This window comes from Narcine bancroftii, chromosome 12 (assembly GCF_036971445.1).
Source record: "Narcine bancroftii isolate sNarBan1 chromosome 12, sNarBan1.hap1, whole genome shotgun sequence".
NCBI lineage: Eukaryota > Metazoa > Chordata > Chondrichthyes > Torpediniformes > Narcinidae > Narcine > Narcine bancroftii.
The window spans coordinates 8,762,924-8,779,196 of NC_091480.1; the positions used below are offsets into that span (position 1 = coordinate 8,762,924).

The 16,273-nt window shown below is 40.0% G+C and overlaps 1 protein-coding gene across 7 annotated transcripts in view; it reads left to right on the forward strand.

Moving 5' to 3' along the window:
* sun1b (Sad1 and UNC84 domain containing 1b) overlaps positions 1 to 16,273 on the forward strand; it is a 69,279-nt gene that overhangs the window by 31,329 nt on the left and 21,677 nt on the right. For 3 of the 7 annotated variants that reach the window (XM_069906170.1, XM_069906171.1, XM_069906169.1), the window contains 10 exons: positions 4,102 to 4,302; positions 6,203 to 6,405; positions 11,870 to 11,899; positions 12,303 to 12,497; positions 13,542 to 13,664; positions 14,082 to 14,165; positions 14,295 to 14,402; positions 14,629 to 14,727; positions 15,057 to 15,150; positions 15,273 to 15,331. In XM_069906170.1, the coding sequence (XP_069762271.1) occupies positions 4,175 to 4,302; positions 6,203 to 6,405; positions 11,870 to 11,899; positions 12,303 to 12,497; positions 13,542 to 13,664; positions 14,082 to 14,165; positions 14,295 to 14,402; positions 14,629 to 14,727; positions 15,057 to 15,150; positions 15,273 to 15,331 (1,123 nt within the window). In that variant the 5' untranslated portion in view covers positions 4,102 to 4,174. The remainder of the gene's footprint in view (positions 1 to 4,101; positions 4,303 to 6,202; positions 6,406 to 11,869; positions 11,900 to 12,302; positions 12,498 to 13,541; positions 13,665 to 14,081; positions 14,166 to 14,294; positions 14,403 to 14,628; positions 14,728 to 15,056; positions 15,151 to 15,272; positions 15,332 to 16,273) is intronic. The other 4 variants (XM_069906166.1, XM_069906168.1, XM_069906167.1 and 1 more) reach the window with 4 other exon arrangements.

The window sequence follows — 16,273 nt, forward strand, 5'->3', positions numbered from 1 at the left end:
AATGTTGAGGCTTTGGAGAGGGTGCATGGATGATTCACCAGGACGCTGCCTGGATTTGAGAACATCTCTAATGAGAAAAGGTTGAGCAAGCTGGGGATTTTTGTCTTTGGAGCGACAGAGAATGAAAGACAACTTAATAGAGATGTATAAGATTATGGAGGATAGAATGGGCAGCCAGCATCTTTTTCCCAGGAGGTCTATGGTCAATACCAGCAGATATTTGTTGAAGAAGAATGGAGGAAAGTTTAGGGCGATGTCAGAGGTAGAATTTTAGAATGCTGTGTGAGGATGGTGTAGATGATGATTTAAGAAAATAGGATGATTGTACATTGAAATTAGCAAGGTATAGATTGATTATGGAGTAGATTTTTATAGGTTGCTGTACTGTTCTCGGGTCTATGAAAACAGAAGGAAAAAGTTTGAATGAAAAGGACCTGTTTTATTCTTGGGGAAAAAAAATAGAAATTTGTCTTGCAAGTCATGATGCCTTCCTTCAATGCATCCACTGTGTCTTTTTGTTTAATGATCTGGTATAGAGTCTGCTCATTAATATTTGGCTCAAGACCATTTGAAAATCATCCAGTGCAACTTCCTTTTTTTTCTTTTGGCTTGGCTTCGCGGACGAAGATTTATGGAGGGGGTAAATGTCCACGTCAGCTGCAGGCTTGTTTGTGGCTGACAAGTCCGATGCGGGACAGGCAGACACGGTTGCAGGGGAAAATTGGTGGGTTGGGGTTGGGTGTTGGGTTTTTTCTCCTTTGTCTTTTGTCAGTGAGGTGGGCTCTGCGGTCTTCTTCAAAGGAGGTTGCTGCCCGCCGAACTGTGAGGCGCCAAGATGCACGGTTTGAGGCGAGATCAGCCCACTGGCGGTGGTCAATGGGGCAGGCACCAAGAGATTTCTTTAGGCAGTCCTTGTACCTCTTCTTTGATGCATTTGAAAATCATCCAGTGCACCTAGTTCCTTAATATGATAGTAGGTTGTCGGTTAATGTACGGTAGTCAAGGTAAAACAACGATTAAAGCAATCTGAATGGTTTTGAATTAATTGATCCACAGTAAAAGAAGCACGTTATGAAAGTAGCAAAATAAAAGCTTGGCAGGGTTTTGTGGATGTTGCAGTGGTACAAATTTCAGAATTTTTAATTGAATTTTTTCAAGGGCTTTTGCAGTCAGTACTATTGTTGAACTATGGATAAAACATTTTCTTTGTAAATAGAATAAAAAATATAATTTGCTAGCAGTTGCCAATCTCATTCCTTAAATAATCTGACCTCAATTTAAATTTGTTCTCTTTGTATTTTGAATGACAGCACTGTGGAACCTCTTCAAATGCTGCAAGTTTTGAAAGAATACTTGTGGCAGGATCATATTGTTTATTAGATTTCAAGTACCTACGTATAACAACAAAAGATGAAAGGCAGACTGCTGCTGTCAAAGTTGCTGGGATGTTTGTGTTGGATAGCTTTCTCCAGCATGTACATCTGAATGTTTTCAGCATGTACTGCATATGTTCACTCTATCAAATTATGGTGAAACTGTCTTGCTACATCTTTTAAAACTGGAAGAGACAATGTCGCAAAGTTAGCATTGATTTTTTTTATTCGGGAATGTTGCCTGCTACAAGTAGGGGACGATCAGCCAAAATATAGAATTTGCCTATAAAAAGGCAAATTCAGTGGTTTGAAACTGAAGTTTTATTTAAGGAATTAAGATACTACCTTGACTTGGGGAAATATCGAAGAGCTGAATGCTTATTTCCACACACAAGCCATTTCAGGTATTTTTCTATTCCTTAGTATTGAATTGCTAAATCAAGAGTTTTACAAATATCTTGTGCTATTGTACTTTTAAGATGTTTCACCAAACTTATCAGATGCTTTTGTAATAGATCTTTTGGGGTGCCCAGCCTGCTTGAGCAATTACAAAATCATAGAGCATGACTAAATAAGCGATGGCTCAGCCAATACACTGTTATACTACAGTATCAGCAGGTCCGTGAATCTGCCGTTCCCCTACACCAAAAATGTAAAGCGACTTACTACCATCTCCTGTAGTCTCCCAGCCTGGAAAAGAAATGGAAGGTTCTGTTTTAATGTGATAGAAATTTGGAACCAAGAGAAATTCAATATCTTTTACAAACAAATGATGCAAGGCATTATTATGGTATATATTGTACAAAACAATTTTGAATAACAGTACATTTTGAATTAGAATGGATATGAGTTTGGAATGTTTGAAGTTAAATAAAAAAGCTTTTAGAAATTACTGTTTTTCTGTGGAAAATGTTTTGTATAACTTTGGTATTGGAATAAACTACCTTCTAAGACCTACATAAATCTGGTTGCAATATGCTACAATGTTTTGTATGAGAGTTTTTATAAAATAACAATTAGCTCTATTTCTATCTTTCAACTCCCTCGAACAAATATAAATGACACAACCATTCAATGCCCAGAGAATAAATATGTTGTACCCTTTGTCGCTTTATTGTCTTATGTTTCTCTTGTGACCTGTTTTTACCTTCCCAAAGATGTCAAACGTCATTGATAAGCATGACAAAGTTGTTCACTACATTGCAGTGCAAGTAAAGAGCAGGGAATTCATTAGTCAATTGCTTTTTATCTCAGTTTGAGAAGAAAGGGGGAGAGAAGAAGAAAAAGAAAAATGAGTTGTGAATTAAATCAAATTAAAAATAAACATTGAAAATTCTGCAAGCATCACATATCAGACAGCATCCATAGAAAGAGGAATAGTTAATGATTCTGGTCTGAGACCCTTTGCAGATAAAATGCTGCTCCTGTTTCAGATTTCCAGCATATTTTGTATTCATTTTAATTTATTTGGCTTGAGCATTTGAAAGTATACCATGCAAGTTTCTAGCCTCTGGATTATTTAATTGTCGGAAAACTACATAAGAGTTCCTAAATGCATGATTTGAATGAAAGTTCGAATTTTTCTGACTAAAAGATTTTGCTAATCTAACAATCATCTCAAAGATTAATCTGTATCGCTCCAAATTTTTGTAATGTCCTGAAATTTTTATATCAGGACACTTAATTACAGCACAACTCTGATTATCCGAAATGGTCGGCACCGGGCCTATGTTGAATAAGTTTTTTTTTGGAGAACTGGTAATTAAAAAAAACAACAGCCCAGTTACAACAGCAAATCATTTGTGTCAATGTTTAAACAAGGGAAGGCTTTTTAAGCATTAAAATAATGTTTAATTTTCTAAAAAGAAATGCTGGCAGCAGTTGATCCCCGACACGTCCCAACTGACGCCAATTACTGAGGAGACCTCTCAGGCCAGTGGAACACTCACTGGTGAGTCAGCGGGCTCCTGCTTCACCAGTCACTGGAGCTCCTGACCCCGGCATCTGAGTCCTGAGTGTGAATCCTCCCCTAATCCTTCCGCGCACGCACACCGGGCAGTTGGTGTATGCGGCAGTAGGCCGAAGGGAAGATTCGGAGTCGTCATCAGCGTCCGGTGTGCCAGGGAGGGAGTGCCACTGAGCCCGAGGTCCCACTCCTGCCAGGGAGGCCACAATCCTTTATGACGCTGGGACAAGAGTTTCTTCCGATCTTGTGACTAGGAGACAGTGACATGCAGTTTGACAGGGAGAGTTGGAGAGAAAAGTCAATAGGGGAAGGTAAAGAGACCTGGAAAGAGAGGGGGAGGGAGTTACCTGAAACGTGGACCATCATCATTCTAATTTCATGTAAAGTGAATTTTTTTTCTCAACTTGCAGTCAGTTCGGCTCCAAAAAAAAAATTGGATAAATGAGGATTTCGGAGAATCTGATTTTTGAATAATTGGAGTTGTATTGCATTTTAATTAAAAAAAAATATGATTTAAAAAAAAATATATCTTTGAGGCTCCTTGTGTGAATTGAATTTGTGATTTTAAACAAAGACACCACGATATCTACTACACTTCAAGCAGCTTGCTGTTCATTGCATGTTTCATGGAAATACAATCATTTTGTGCCAAGCTTTACAAGCTGAAACCAATATCTGGACTGCTCAGTAAATTAATAACTTGTCCTGTTTTATTTTGAACTGCTGAAGTATTGGATTGAAATGATCATATTTTAATTACAGTTCCAGCTATTCTACAGAGGCAGTGGACTTTGAAAGCACGCATCGGTTGCATCCAGTTTACGATTCACCAAGAATGTCTCGACGCAGATTGCGGCCTGTCACTACTCAATATTATTCTGCAGAAAGCTTGCATCATGAGAGCATTGGCAGCAATAACTCTTTTACGGACAGTGTCTCGTCCTATATGGAATCTTTATCCAGGCAAGTCTGTTTATTGATAGGAGTTCTTGCAGCATATTTGCAGAAAATATCAGTGATTAGTAGTAATGATGCAGGGCAACTATTGTTTCATCTAATCTCTCTCCTATCTGGAATAAAAGTTTTAACTAAAGTAGATCACTTTGGCATCTGATTATCTGAGAGCAACAATCCAGCCATTTGGTTCTTATCAAAGTTTAAAGATCTTAAGATAAATAATACCTGAAATAAATAATTGACAGATTTCAACATCTGAAGATTAAACAATGGGTACTTTTTAGAGTACTTTTTCAGTGACTCCCCATTCTTTGACTTGGCTTCGCGGACGAAGATTTATGGAGGGGTAAATGTCCACGTCAGCTGCAGGCTCGTTTGTGGCTGACAAGTCCGATGCGGGACAGGCAGACACGGTTGCAGCGGTTGCAGGGGAAAATTTGTTGGTTGGGGTTGGGTGTTGGGTTTTTCCTCCTTTGTCTTTTGTCAGTGAGGTGGGCTCTGCGGTCTTCTTCAAAGGAGGTTCCTGCCCGCCAAACTGTGAGGCGCCAAGATGCACGGTTTGAGGCGAGATCAGCCCACTGGCGGTGGTCAATGTGGCAGGCACCAAGAGATTTCTTTAGGCAGTCCTTGTACCTCTTCTTTGGTGCACCTCTGACACGATGGCCAGTGGAGAGCTCGCCATATAACACGATCTTGGGAAGGCGATGGTCCTCCATTCTGGAGACGTGACCTACCCAGCGCAGTTGGATCTTCAACAGCGTGGATTCGATGCTGTCGGCCTCTGCCATCTCGAGTACTTCGATGTTAGGGATGAAGTCGCTCCAATGAATGTTGAGGATGGAGCGGAGACAACGCTGGTGGAAGCGTTCTAGGAGCCGTAGGTGATGCCGGTAGAGGACCCATGATTTGGAGCTGAACAGGAGTGTGGGTATGACAACGGCTCTGTATACGCTTATCTTTGTGAGGTTTTTCAGTTGGTTGTTTTTTTCAGACTCTTTTGTGTAGTCTTCCAAAGGCGCTATTTGCCTTGGCGAGTCTGTCGTCTATCTCGTTGTCGATCCTTGCATCTGATGAAATGGGGCAGCCGAGATAGGTAAACTGGATGACCGTTTTGAGTTTTGTGTGCCCGATGGAGATGTGGGGGGGCTGGTAGTCATGGTGGGGAGCTGGCTGATGGAGGACCTCAGTTTTCTTCAGGCTGACTTCCAGGCCAAACATTTTGGCAGTTTCCGCAAAACACGACGTCAAGCGCTGTTTGGGGCTGTTGCCACTGTTTCAAATCATTACATCACTCCTGGCAGATCTGACTCGTAGGAGCACTGAGACGGCGCTGGATGGGGATGGGTTGCCAAACGCGAGCTAATTCGCCCATCGTTATTGAATGAAGATCTACCGGGACCAATACCTGAAGAGGGCGCACAAAATCAGTGAACCGGTGCGGACTCGAAAGGCCAACATGGCCTGTTTCCGCTCCATGGTTATATAGTTATAAGTGCAAAATGTTGGAGGTACTCAGCAGGGCCGGCAGCAAAGAGAGAAATAGAGCTATCATTTCCACTCTGACCATTCATTGATCTGCTTTTGAAATTATTATCATGCCACTAAATTTCCTAAAAAAACTACTTTAAGGTTATTTAGTTGTACTGTATAGTTTAAACTACGATGTTTGCATTGGGAAATGTTTTGGTTGTGTTTGGCTTTCATTTTTAAAGTTTTGTGTAAACTGGAGGTAAACAGGAAATCTGCTTCCAGACTTCTGCTGCCAAATATGTGAAGGCAGGGTAGGTTAAATGTTCTCTTTTGTGTTTCCTTCTATGTTGGCACTGGAATCTTGAATGTGTTACATTCTTCTTCAGACATTAGTATTTGTTGATCTTTATTGTTGAACCATAGTTTTCCTTTCCAGAAGTGCAAAACAGCAGCCGCGGAAACACAGAAGCTTATCCAAGCAGATTGCTTCTGTATCACAAACTCCAAGGAAAAGTATGGTGGAATCCTCGGTAACCAGCCAGAGTAGCATTCTGAACTATGCAAGCGATGCATCAATGATATCTACGGTGTTGGATGAGTCTTCAATACAAGAAAAAACAGAATTAGATCATTTCTGGGGTAAGTAAGATAAATGTGAGTTTTAAATCTGGTTGCAAATGTTAGAGTATGTGTGTTATAACATTTAGAACATTGAAAAATTGAATAAATTAAATCATCCTTTGTTAGCTTTTCTTGGAGATTTTCAGGGGTTGATAAAGAGCAAAAGCAATTGGTTCCATTGGCCTTCTCGATATCAGAGAGACTGGGCGCAGACTGTGAGATCACTTCGCTGAGCATCTTCACTCTGCCTGCACCAGTGACCGGGACCTCCCATTGGCCAACCATTCCAGTTCTGTGTTCCACTCCCATATTCACACGTCCTTCCATGGCCTCATGTACTATCCCACCAGATTTTCTGTCTGAGCACCCTCCAGCCAGATGGCATTAACATTGACTTGTCTGGTTTCTGATAACCTGCACTCCTTTCCCCCTGTGTTCTTTTGCTCAGCTCTCCATCCCTTCCCTCTCTATTCACCTAGCCATCCATCCTCCCACTACTTACTGCTGACTGATCCCACTGTGACTCCCTCTTGCACTCATCCCTCCCCACCAATCTCCACATATTGCAAAATTTAAATGGTCTGATCGAATTAAGTATTTAGGAATTATAATAGATGATAATTATAATCATTTATATGAATTGAATTATTTATCTTATTCTCTAAGATTCTTTCTTTGGCTTGGCTTCGCGGACGAAGATGTATGGAGGGGGTAAAAAGTCCACGTCAGCTGCAGGCTCGTTTGTGGCTGACAAGTCCGATGCGGGACAGGCAGACACGATTGCAGCGGTTGCAAGGGAAAATTGGTTGGTTGGGGTTGGGTGTTGGGTTTTTCCTCCTTTGCCTTTTGTCAGTGAGGTGGGCTCTGCGGTCTTCTTCAAAGGAGGTTGCTGCCCGCCAAACTGTGAGGCGCCAAGATGCACGGTTTGAGGCGTTATCAGCCCACTGGCGGTGGTCAATGTGGCAGGCACCAAGAGATTTCTTTAGGCAGTCCTTGTACCTTTTCTTTGGTGCACCTCTGTCACGGTGGCCAGTGGAGAGCTCGCCATATAATACGATCTTGGGAAGGCGATGGTCCTCCATTCTGGAGACGTGACCCATCCAGCGCAGCTGGATCTTCATAAGCGTGGACTCGATGCTGTCGACCTCTGCCATCTCGAGTACTTCGACGTTAGGGGTGTAAGCGCTCCAATGGATGTTGAGGATGGAGCGGAGACAACGCTGGTGGAAGCGTTCTAGGAGCCGTAGGTGGTGCCGGTAGAGGACCCATGATTCGGAGCCGAACAGGAGTGTGGGTATGACAACGGCTCTGTATACGCTTATCTTTGTGAGGTTTTTCAGTTGGTTGTTTTTCCAGACTCTTTTGTGTAGTCTTCCAAAGGCGCTATTTGCCTTGGCGAGTCTGTTGTCTATCTCATTGTCGATCCTTGCATCTGATGAAATGGTGCAGCCGAGATAGGTAAACTGGTTGACCGTTTTGAGTTTTGTGTGCCCGATGGAGATGTGGGGGGGCTGGTAGTCATGGTGGGGAGCTGGCTGATGGAGGACCTCAGTTTTCTTCAGGCTGACTTCCAAGCCAAACATTTTGGCAGTTTCCGCAAAGCAGGACGTCAAGCGCTGAAGAGCTGGCTCTGAATGGGCAACTAAAGCGGCATCATCTGCAAAGAGTAGTTCACGGACAAGTTTCTCTTGTGTCTTGGTGTGAGCTTGCAGGCGCCTCAGATTGAAGAGACTGCCATCCGTGCGGTACCGGATGTAAACAGCGTCTTCATTGTTGGGGTCTTTCATGGCTTGGTTCAGCATCATGCTGAAGAAGATTGAAAAGAGGGTTGGTGCCAGAACACAGCCTTGCTTCACGCCATTGTTAATGGAGAAGGGTTCAGAGAGCTCATTGCTGTATCTGACCCGACCTTGTTGGTTTTCGTGCAGTTGGATAATCATGTTGAGGAACTTTGGGGGACATCCGATGCGCTCTAGTATTTGCCAAAGCCCTTTCCTGCTCACGGTGTCGAAGGCTTTGGTGAGGTCAACAAAGGTGATGTAGAGTCCTTTGTTTTGTTCTCTGCACTTTTCTTGGAGCTGTCTGAGGGCAAAGACCATGTCAGTGGTTCCTCTGTTTGCGCGAAAGCCGCACTGTGATTCTGGGAGAATATTCTCGGCGACACTAGGTATTATTCTATTTAGTAGAATCCTAGCGAAGATTTTGCCTGCAATGGAGAGCAACGTGATTCCCCTGTAGTTTGAGCAGTCTGATTTCTCACCTGTGTACGGCCCCTCACCCCAAGTCCAAAGCCCGCTGCGCAGCTCAGACGGCAAAGTCCTCCTCAGCGACAAGATCTCCATCCTCAACCGATGGTCAGAACACTTCCAATCTCTTTTCAGTGCCAACCGCTCAGTCCAAGATTCCGCCCTGCTCCAGCTCCCTCAACAGCCCCTAAGGCTAGAGCTGGATGAGGTTCCCACCCTGGATGAGACATATAAGGCAATCGAACAACTGAAAAGTGGCAAAGCAGCAGGTATGGATGGAATCCCCCCAGAAGTCTGGAAGGCTGGCGGCAAAACTCTGCATGCCAAACTGCATGAGTTTTTCAAGCTTTGTTGGGACCAAGGTAAACTGCCTCAGGATCTTCGTGATGCCACCATCATCACCCTGTACAAAAACAAAGGCGAGAAATCTCTAAGATTAAATATGATTTAAATTGGTGGAAAGATTTACCAATAACATTGATAAGATGAATAAATTGCGTGAAAATGAATATCTTTCCCTATATACAATACCTTTTTCAGTCTATTCCATGTAGAATTCCCCAAAAATTCTTTAAAGACTTGAATGCTTTGGTGAGGACTTTTCTATGGAAAGGTAAAATGGCAAGGGTATCATTGCAGAAATTGACTTGGAAATTGCTTTAGGAGGATTGCAACTTCCTCATTTTCAGAATTATTATGAATTGGTGTGATTTAAATTTTTTAATAGGTGTCTGAACAGTTTCCTGAGGTACTGAGCATAATTTATGATGCTTTAAACAGGCCAGAAATTTTTTTTTAAATTGTTTCTCCATATTTGTCAATCTTTACATTTAGGTGCGCAAGACGAGGGAAGTATTTAAATTTTATTTCATGAGTTTAGAATTTGATAGGGTCGGGGGATAAATTGAGGAATCAGGCTAGTTTTGGAAATTTGCTAACAAGTGTGTAAAAACCACTGAATGTTCACTAAAGAGGTATGTTCCTGGTTTTAGTGTAGTGTCAAATCTCATTTTTGGATGCAAGAAACAAGAATTATTTCTATGATGTATCTTCCATTCCAAAGTGAGGGCCTGAAGCCAGGCTTACATAAGGCAAGGGAAGGTGGGAGACAGACTTGGGCACAACAATCCGCGAGCGTTGCTGGTCGGACCTGTGTCAGGATAGCCAGGTATAGCTTGGTGCAGTATAATTTCTTGCATCAACTGTACCTCACCCCACAAAAATTACATAAATCCGAATCAGAAATTTCAGAAATGTGCTTTAGATGTGGTGTGGAGATTGGAACCTTTAGCCATTTAACCTGGCTGTGTTCAAAAGTGAGATCCTTCTGGGAGGACCAGGGGGGCATTCTGGAAAATCCTGTGGATTTTCCACAGGATCCGGAATTGTACCTTTTGGGAAACATTATGGATGTTAGTTTTAAACTGTCTAAGTACCAAATTCAGTTCGTGAAGGTTGCCTTGGCAGTAGCCAGGAAATGTATAGCAGTCACGTGGAAGTCCAACTCCCAACTAAATGTTACACGATGAATATGAAAATGCAGAGTTATATTCCCTTGGAGAAAATCACGTACAATTTAAGGAGGAAATATGACACATTCATTGGGGTTTGTCAGCCTTATCTGCAGCACGTAGGTACGCCGATATAGCTACACCTCTTCCAAATAGAAGAAAGGCAGAAATCCATACCAAGAGTGAATGACTGAGATAAATGAGGAGGGTCATGGTGTAGATGACATGCTCTTGTTTCATATCCTTTTCATTTTACTTTGTTACTCTGGATTTATATTTGGCTCCTTTAGATTTTTGGTTCTTTATGTTTGTTTAATTTACATAATCTTTTCCTTGTGGTATTAGGATATAGGAGGGGTGGGCGAGGAGAAAAATGGATTCTGAATGTAATGTCGTTGAATTTGTGTAAATCTTGGAAAATCAAAAATAAAACATTTAAACAAAAAAGAAACAAGAAATGTGCCTTTCTGAAGTTTTTCTCAACTAGGAGCATCGCTTATTAATCAAAAGTGAAACATGGTATTTAGAGATGTTATCTTAAAACCACCAGCGTGGTTTTTGCGGAAACCACTTGAACCGCATAAAGAGAAGCAAGCAAAAACAAATTTTATTTGTGTTACTGTTGGTTAACACATCAATTGGTAAATATTTCAGAGGTCCTGTGCTACTTTATCTCGACCTGTGTTTAGCTCCATTCTAGTTTATCCTCCCATCTTGGAGGAAATTCTTAAGCTGTTTGAACATTGTTCTGATTCTTTGTGTCTGCTGTATATTTTTTGGAACCAATTTACCTTTTGAAATTGTTAGAGTATCTCGCCCCAGTCAACAATCTGGTGAATTACTTCTGCCTTTTTCAATTGCTACTTCATCCTTCCTTTAAAATGATGATGAGAACTGCATACAGTAAACGAGTAGCCTAATTAATATTTTGAACAACTCCAACCTGACAACCCACATTTTGTCTGATTGTGAGCCAGTGCACGCTGTCAATATTCATGAAGACCACTTGAATATGAAATGAATCCATCACATTTCATTTTCATATCTGTAAATCTTAATTGTTTCGAATGGCGAAGTAGGGAAATTTGGTGCACAGCACAAATTTGGGTGATATAAACCAGGAGAGATTTGCATTTGATCCTTATCACCCCAATGAGCTGAGTGTCATTTTGGTGGGGGTTGATCAATTGGCTATGATGAGTGCTGATAACGATTGACTTCTGCAAGGTGTTTTTAAAAAAATGGGTTAGGACTGAACTGTGATGCATTCTGCAGGAATAGACGGTAGTTTGGTGGTTATGTGAAATGACCACTATCTCACAAAAATAATGAGGTCGAACTTATCTACAGGACATCATCTCCACCAATATCCCAATTACAATTTTTCATATTGTATTACTTTATAAGGTGGTTTGTTCATGATTTCAAGATGTGGATTACAATCAATTATATAGGAAAAAAAACTTGGATTTGTTTAATTCCTTCGATAATTTTGACATCTGTCGAGCCATTGGAATTTGTGTTTTTATTGTTCTTGATTTTATTTTAAAAATTGTTCCTTCCATTTGAATTAAAAATTTTGAACCAATATAAAATCTTAGCCTTTTTTTTTAAGGTGAGTGTTCCTTTTGTCCAACATTTAACTTGAAACAAACTATAGTGAAATTGTTGGAGATAATGTAGCAGCATTCTAAGAAATTGATTTAAACTGTTTATGATATTTAGGATTGGATGAAGAGGATGGAGATGGCAGAAGTAAGTATTTTTAATTGTTCAACAGATACTAAATGCAAGTAGGCTTTTTCCACCGAGATACAAATGAGAGGACATGCGTTTAGGGTGAAAGGGGGAGAAGGTCAGGAGGAACATGGGGGGAGTTTCTTTCCACAGAGAATAGTGGGAGTGTGGAACGAGCTGCCAGCTGAAGTGGTGACTGCATGCTCAATTTTAACTTTTAAGAAAAATTTGGATAGGTCAGTGGATGGGATGGGCATGGAGGGATATGGAATGGGTGCAGGTCATTGGGCTAGGCAGAATAATAGTTTGGCTCAAGCTAGAAGGACTGAAGGGCCTGTCTTCTGTTCTGTAATATTCTATGGTTTTACTATTCTTGTTAGTGTATTGACATCAACATTTATCTTGATTTGCTCTTGCCAAGTAGGAGGAAACACAACTTTTATCCAAGCAAATGGGGATATACTGACAGGTGAAATGCAGAATGCCAGATACAATGGTTACACCTGTGCCGACTGCAGCATTCTTTCTGAACGAAAAGATTTTCTGACAGCGCACTGTGCCTCTCATGCACCTACTTCCATCGTGTACTCCAGGAGTAGAAACAAAGACAAGTCAAGTAAGTGATTAATATATCAAAGACTTTCCACAGTGTCATTTCGACAGAAGTGCTTGTGACTGGAAGCCCCAAGGGTTCATGAGGGTCGGTATCATTTGAGACTATCACCTGCAGCTGCGTTTGTGGATGTTCATGGTGTGCGATGGGAAGAGGTGGTACTGATTTAAAAACAATTGTAAAAGAACAAGAGATTATTTGAGGAAATGTATGCATGAGTCATTAGGGTGTGTGGTAGGATTGGAGAGTTTATTCTTCAAGGCTAAACAGAGGCTGTGTCAAAGTGAGTGATTGAAAGGGGAAACAGTGTATTGACAATGGCAGACACTACGTGGAAGTTGAGTGATAAGTGGGAAATTAATATTTTGTGAAGTGAAATTTTGATTTTATTTTAATATATCTACTAATCAGTTAAGATGGCATCCTCAGAAGTGGGCCTGTGTGAAAGCAGGAAGATATTATTCTCTGTATATTAGTCTTTAAAGTTATTGTCAAAGGCCAAGGAGAAAGCTTGCTTTGCCCATATGATTTTACTTTTCCGGAGTTACTTGGGTTTGTAGTACATTACATGATATAATTTAACAAATAAATTATCCAGACTTTTTATTTGCACTGAGCCATTGATGCAACCTAATTAAAAATATCCAAATTTTAATTTGTTTAGTAACCTTGATTCATGCTGAATAATTTAATTTGCAGGATATCTGATTGTTAATGTGGTATTCTTTCTCTTCCTCTTGCAAAGGAGTTTACTTGATTGAACTGCAGATTTATTTTTTGTTCCAAGGGCAGAAATTTATGAAACTATGAAGATTGAGAAGTTATAATTGCTCTTTAGAACATGCAATGTGAAACATGAATAACCAATTTTATTTATCTGAAGATTGTTTTAATACTTCAAATTAATTTTTACTATTTAATTTTCAAGGATCTCATCAGCAAAACTCCAGTGCCTGTTTTTTTTTCCTTCAGTGGGATTATTTGTGTATGTAAAGAACAAATCTAATCTCTGGTTTTAAAAATGGGTTGCATTCATTTTATTTTTAGGAGGAGTGGGGTTGTTCACAAGTCAAGCGTATCGATGGGCAAAGCACACTATATCTACTGCAGCAACATGGCTTTTCCAACTTTATCAAACAATTTTATTGAAGACTGGTTTTTGCTCCCAAGGTACATGTTGGTTGAAATGCATGCATGGACATAAAGAAATCTTTCTATCTCAATGAGCCAATTACTGTTTTCTCCAGATTACTCACCTCGCATTATTTTGAAGGTTTCATTGTAGACTTTTCAGTGCTTCTCCAACCATTCACAACTCCTTGTGTTAGAATCTGAGCAAAATGGATTTTGCCCTTTGCTCTGTTTACTTTTTGCTAGTTTGATTTGGACTGCATGACACTTCAAAATTAAAGCATGTTGAAGCATTTTACTGATTTATTTAGGTAAATACTCGTTAAGCTTGCTCATTTGCATGCATGAGCATTGCCTTGGCTACATGCAAATACGATAACTTCATTTCCTATTGATTGGGGAGCAAGATTTATCTTGGAGAAAGGGATCAGCTAAGGATCGGTTTCTGTGTTGCAGCCCATTCAAGTTACTGTGGAAGAATGAATGTAAAAGACTTGATTACTAGGGATGGACACCTGAATATAAGTGGGGAATCTTTATGTAAGTATTTTGGTTTGCTACCTGACATTGCTGCATCATTCCACAGCTGCTTGTGGGGCCGATCAATACGCTTGACCACAAATTCACTTTTTTCACTTTACTGATGGATTGTACTGCCACAATCAACAGGTGATGACTGTAAGGGGATACAACACGATATACATAAATCCACTGAGGTGCAGTACATGAAGCATACACAAGACACACGGAATATCTGGCTGGTCTTTTCTTACGCAGGTTGTCTTTTTTAAAAATTCTACTTTATCTTCTAATCTCGTTTCAACTTTTTGAAAAATGGTGAAACTTCTTATTATTGCATGCTTAGTATAATTGGTGCACTTAGTGCAGTGTACTTAATAAATAATATTTATAAAATACTTAATAGATAATATTCATACCCAAAAGAAATGATCTGAATTTGCTAAGCTGATGTGTTGCAGATTGACTTATTCTATATTTGTAGGCTCATTGTTGCTGCAAATGATCCAGGCTGCTGGTGCTATTGCCTGGTTTGTATCCAGGAAGATCTTGTCTATTCTGTGGTTGGCCATTGTATCTCCAGGTTATTTGATTTTTAATTTTCATTTCTTCCACTGAATTGATTTTTGCATGGTTGGTCCCCTTATGCTGTTTTTTTACATATATATATAGTGCATGTAATCGTACTTTGATTTCATCCATGTTTTTGGCATGTTGCAATGGCTTCAGTAATATAATCCCCAGTTTTCTTTAGCATTCTTGCACTTTGGAATCCGCCATTTGTTGTTATTTTCACAGATTTCTAGCTAGGGTGTTTTGTGCCGCACGTTTGTAGCAGCGTTTCAACCAGCTGTTTCTCAACGCGAGCACACAATTATTTGGTTCTACATTATTTTGCATTTTTTTGTTTAGGAAAAGCTGCTTCAGGAGCATTTTGGTGGCTTGGAACTGGATGGTACCAGCTGATTACTTTAATGTCCCTTCTTGATGTATTTTTGCTCACCAGGTATGTTTTGCTGATGTTTTGTTGGACTTTACATGTTGGAAGAAGGGTGCTGAATTGATCATGTTTTTAAAAAAAAAATGACAGGATTTAATTTAGTTTGGGAATTTTGTCTTTACATTCAGGTGTCTTCCCAGATTACTCAGATGGTTACTTTTGCTGATTCCATTTTTTCTTTTATTTGGTAAGTGAACGCAATGTTTGAGTTGTGCTCTCGTTCTTTTTGTAGCATAAATCAAAAGTGCTCAGAGCACAGATTGGAAATAATGTTCCTCACTGCAGAATTAACCTGATGAAGCAGTATTACACAATAAGGCTGATTTGGTGCTGAAGAAGTGACAATGCCACTCATCTTGTATTTTAGGAAGGCTGTTGCATATTTAGTCAAGCTGTATGCCAACCTGTTGCGATCTTCTGTACTAAACTGGAATGAATATGATTGCAGATGGAATCTTGCAGCTTATTTCACAACTAAGACAGCCATTTACATCATGAATTATATTGTTTAATTTCTTTTAAACATGCCATGTGGGAGATAACACATTGATTCCCTGTGGCCCAACCCCTTCAGCACTTGAGACAAATAACATCCTTAAATATCTAACTGGTGTATTTTTGTTGAATGACAACATTGTCTGACTGGCTTAATGCAACCTAGATTGTATACCTAAAATGGATGAGAGGGGGGGTGGGGGGGTGGCTTGGGAGGAGGGGGGGGGGAGAAAAAGTCACTGTATATGTGTGAAAAAGAAATAGTGTATATCATGGCTAATGTGATTTATGGTGTGAAAAATAAAAAATTTAAAAAAAAATTTAAAAAAAATTCTAACAGACGTGCTATTAATTATTATTCATGCAGATAACATGCAGTTGTTGAGATGAAATCTTTATTTTAGAAAGATACATTTGGGAAAGTGAATAGACTAGTCACAATATTCACTAATTCACTTTGTGATGGAGGAGTAAAAGTAGTCTAATTGAGTAACGTGGAAACAAAATTCTTTGAATAATTAGAATTTTGGCCTACAAATAATAAATCTCTCTTTATTTGATACCAATTATTAAAGCTAGCGTTTAAATGGTCTGGCATAATTAGTATCCAAGAGGTAAATTTATTAATGTTCGA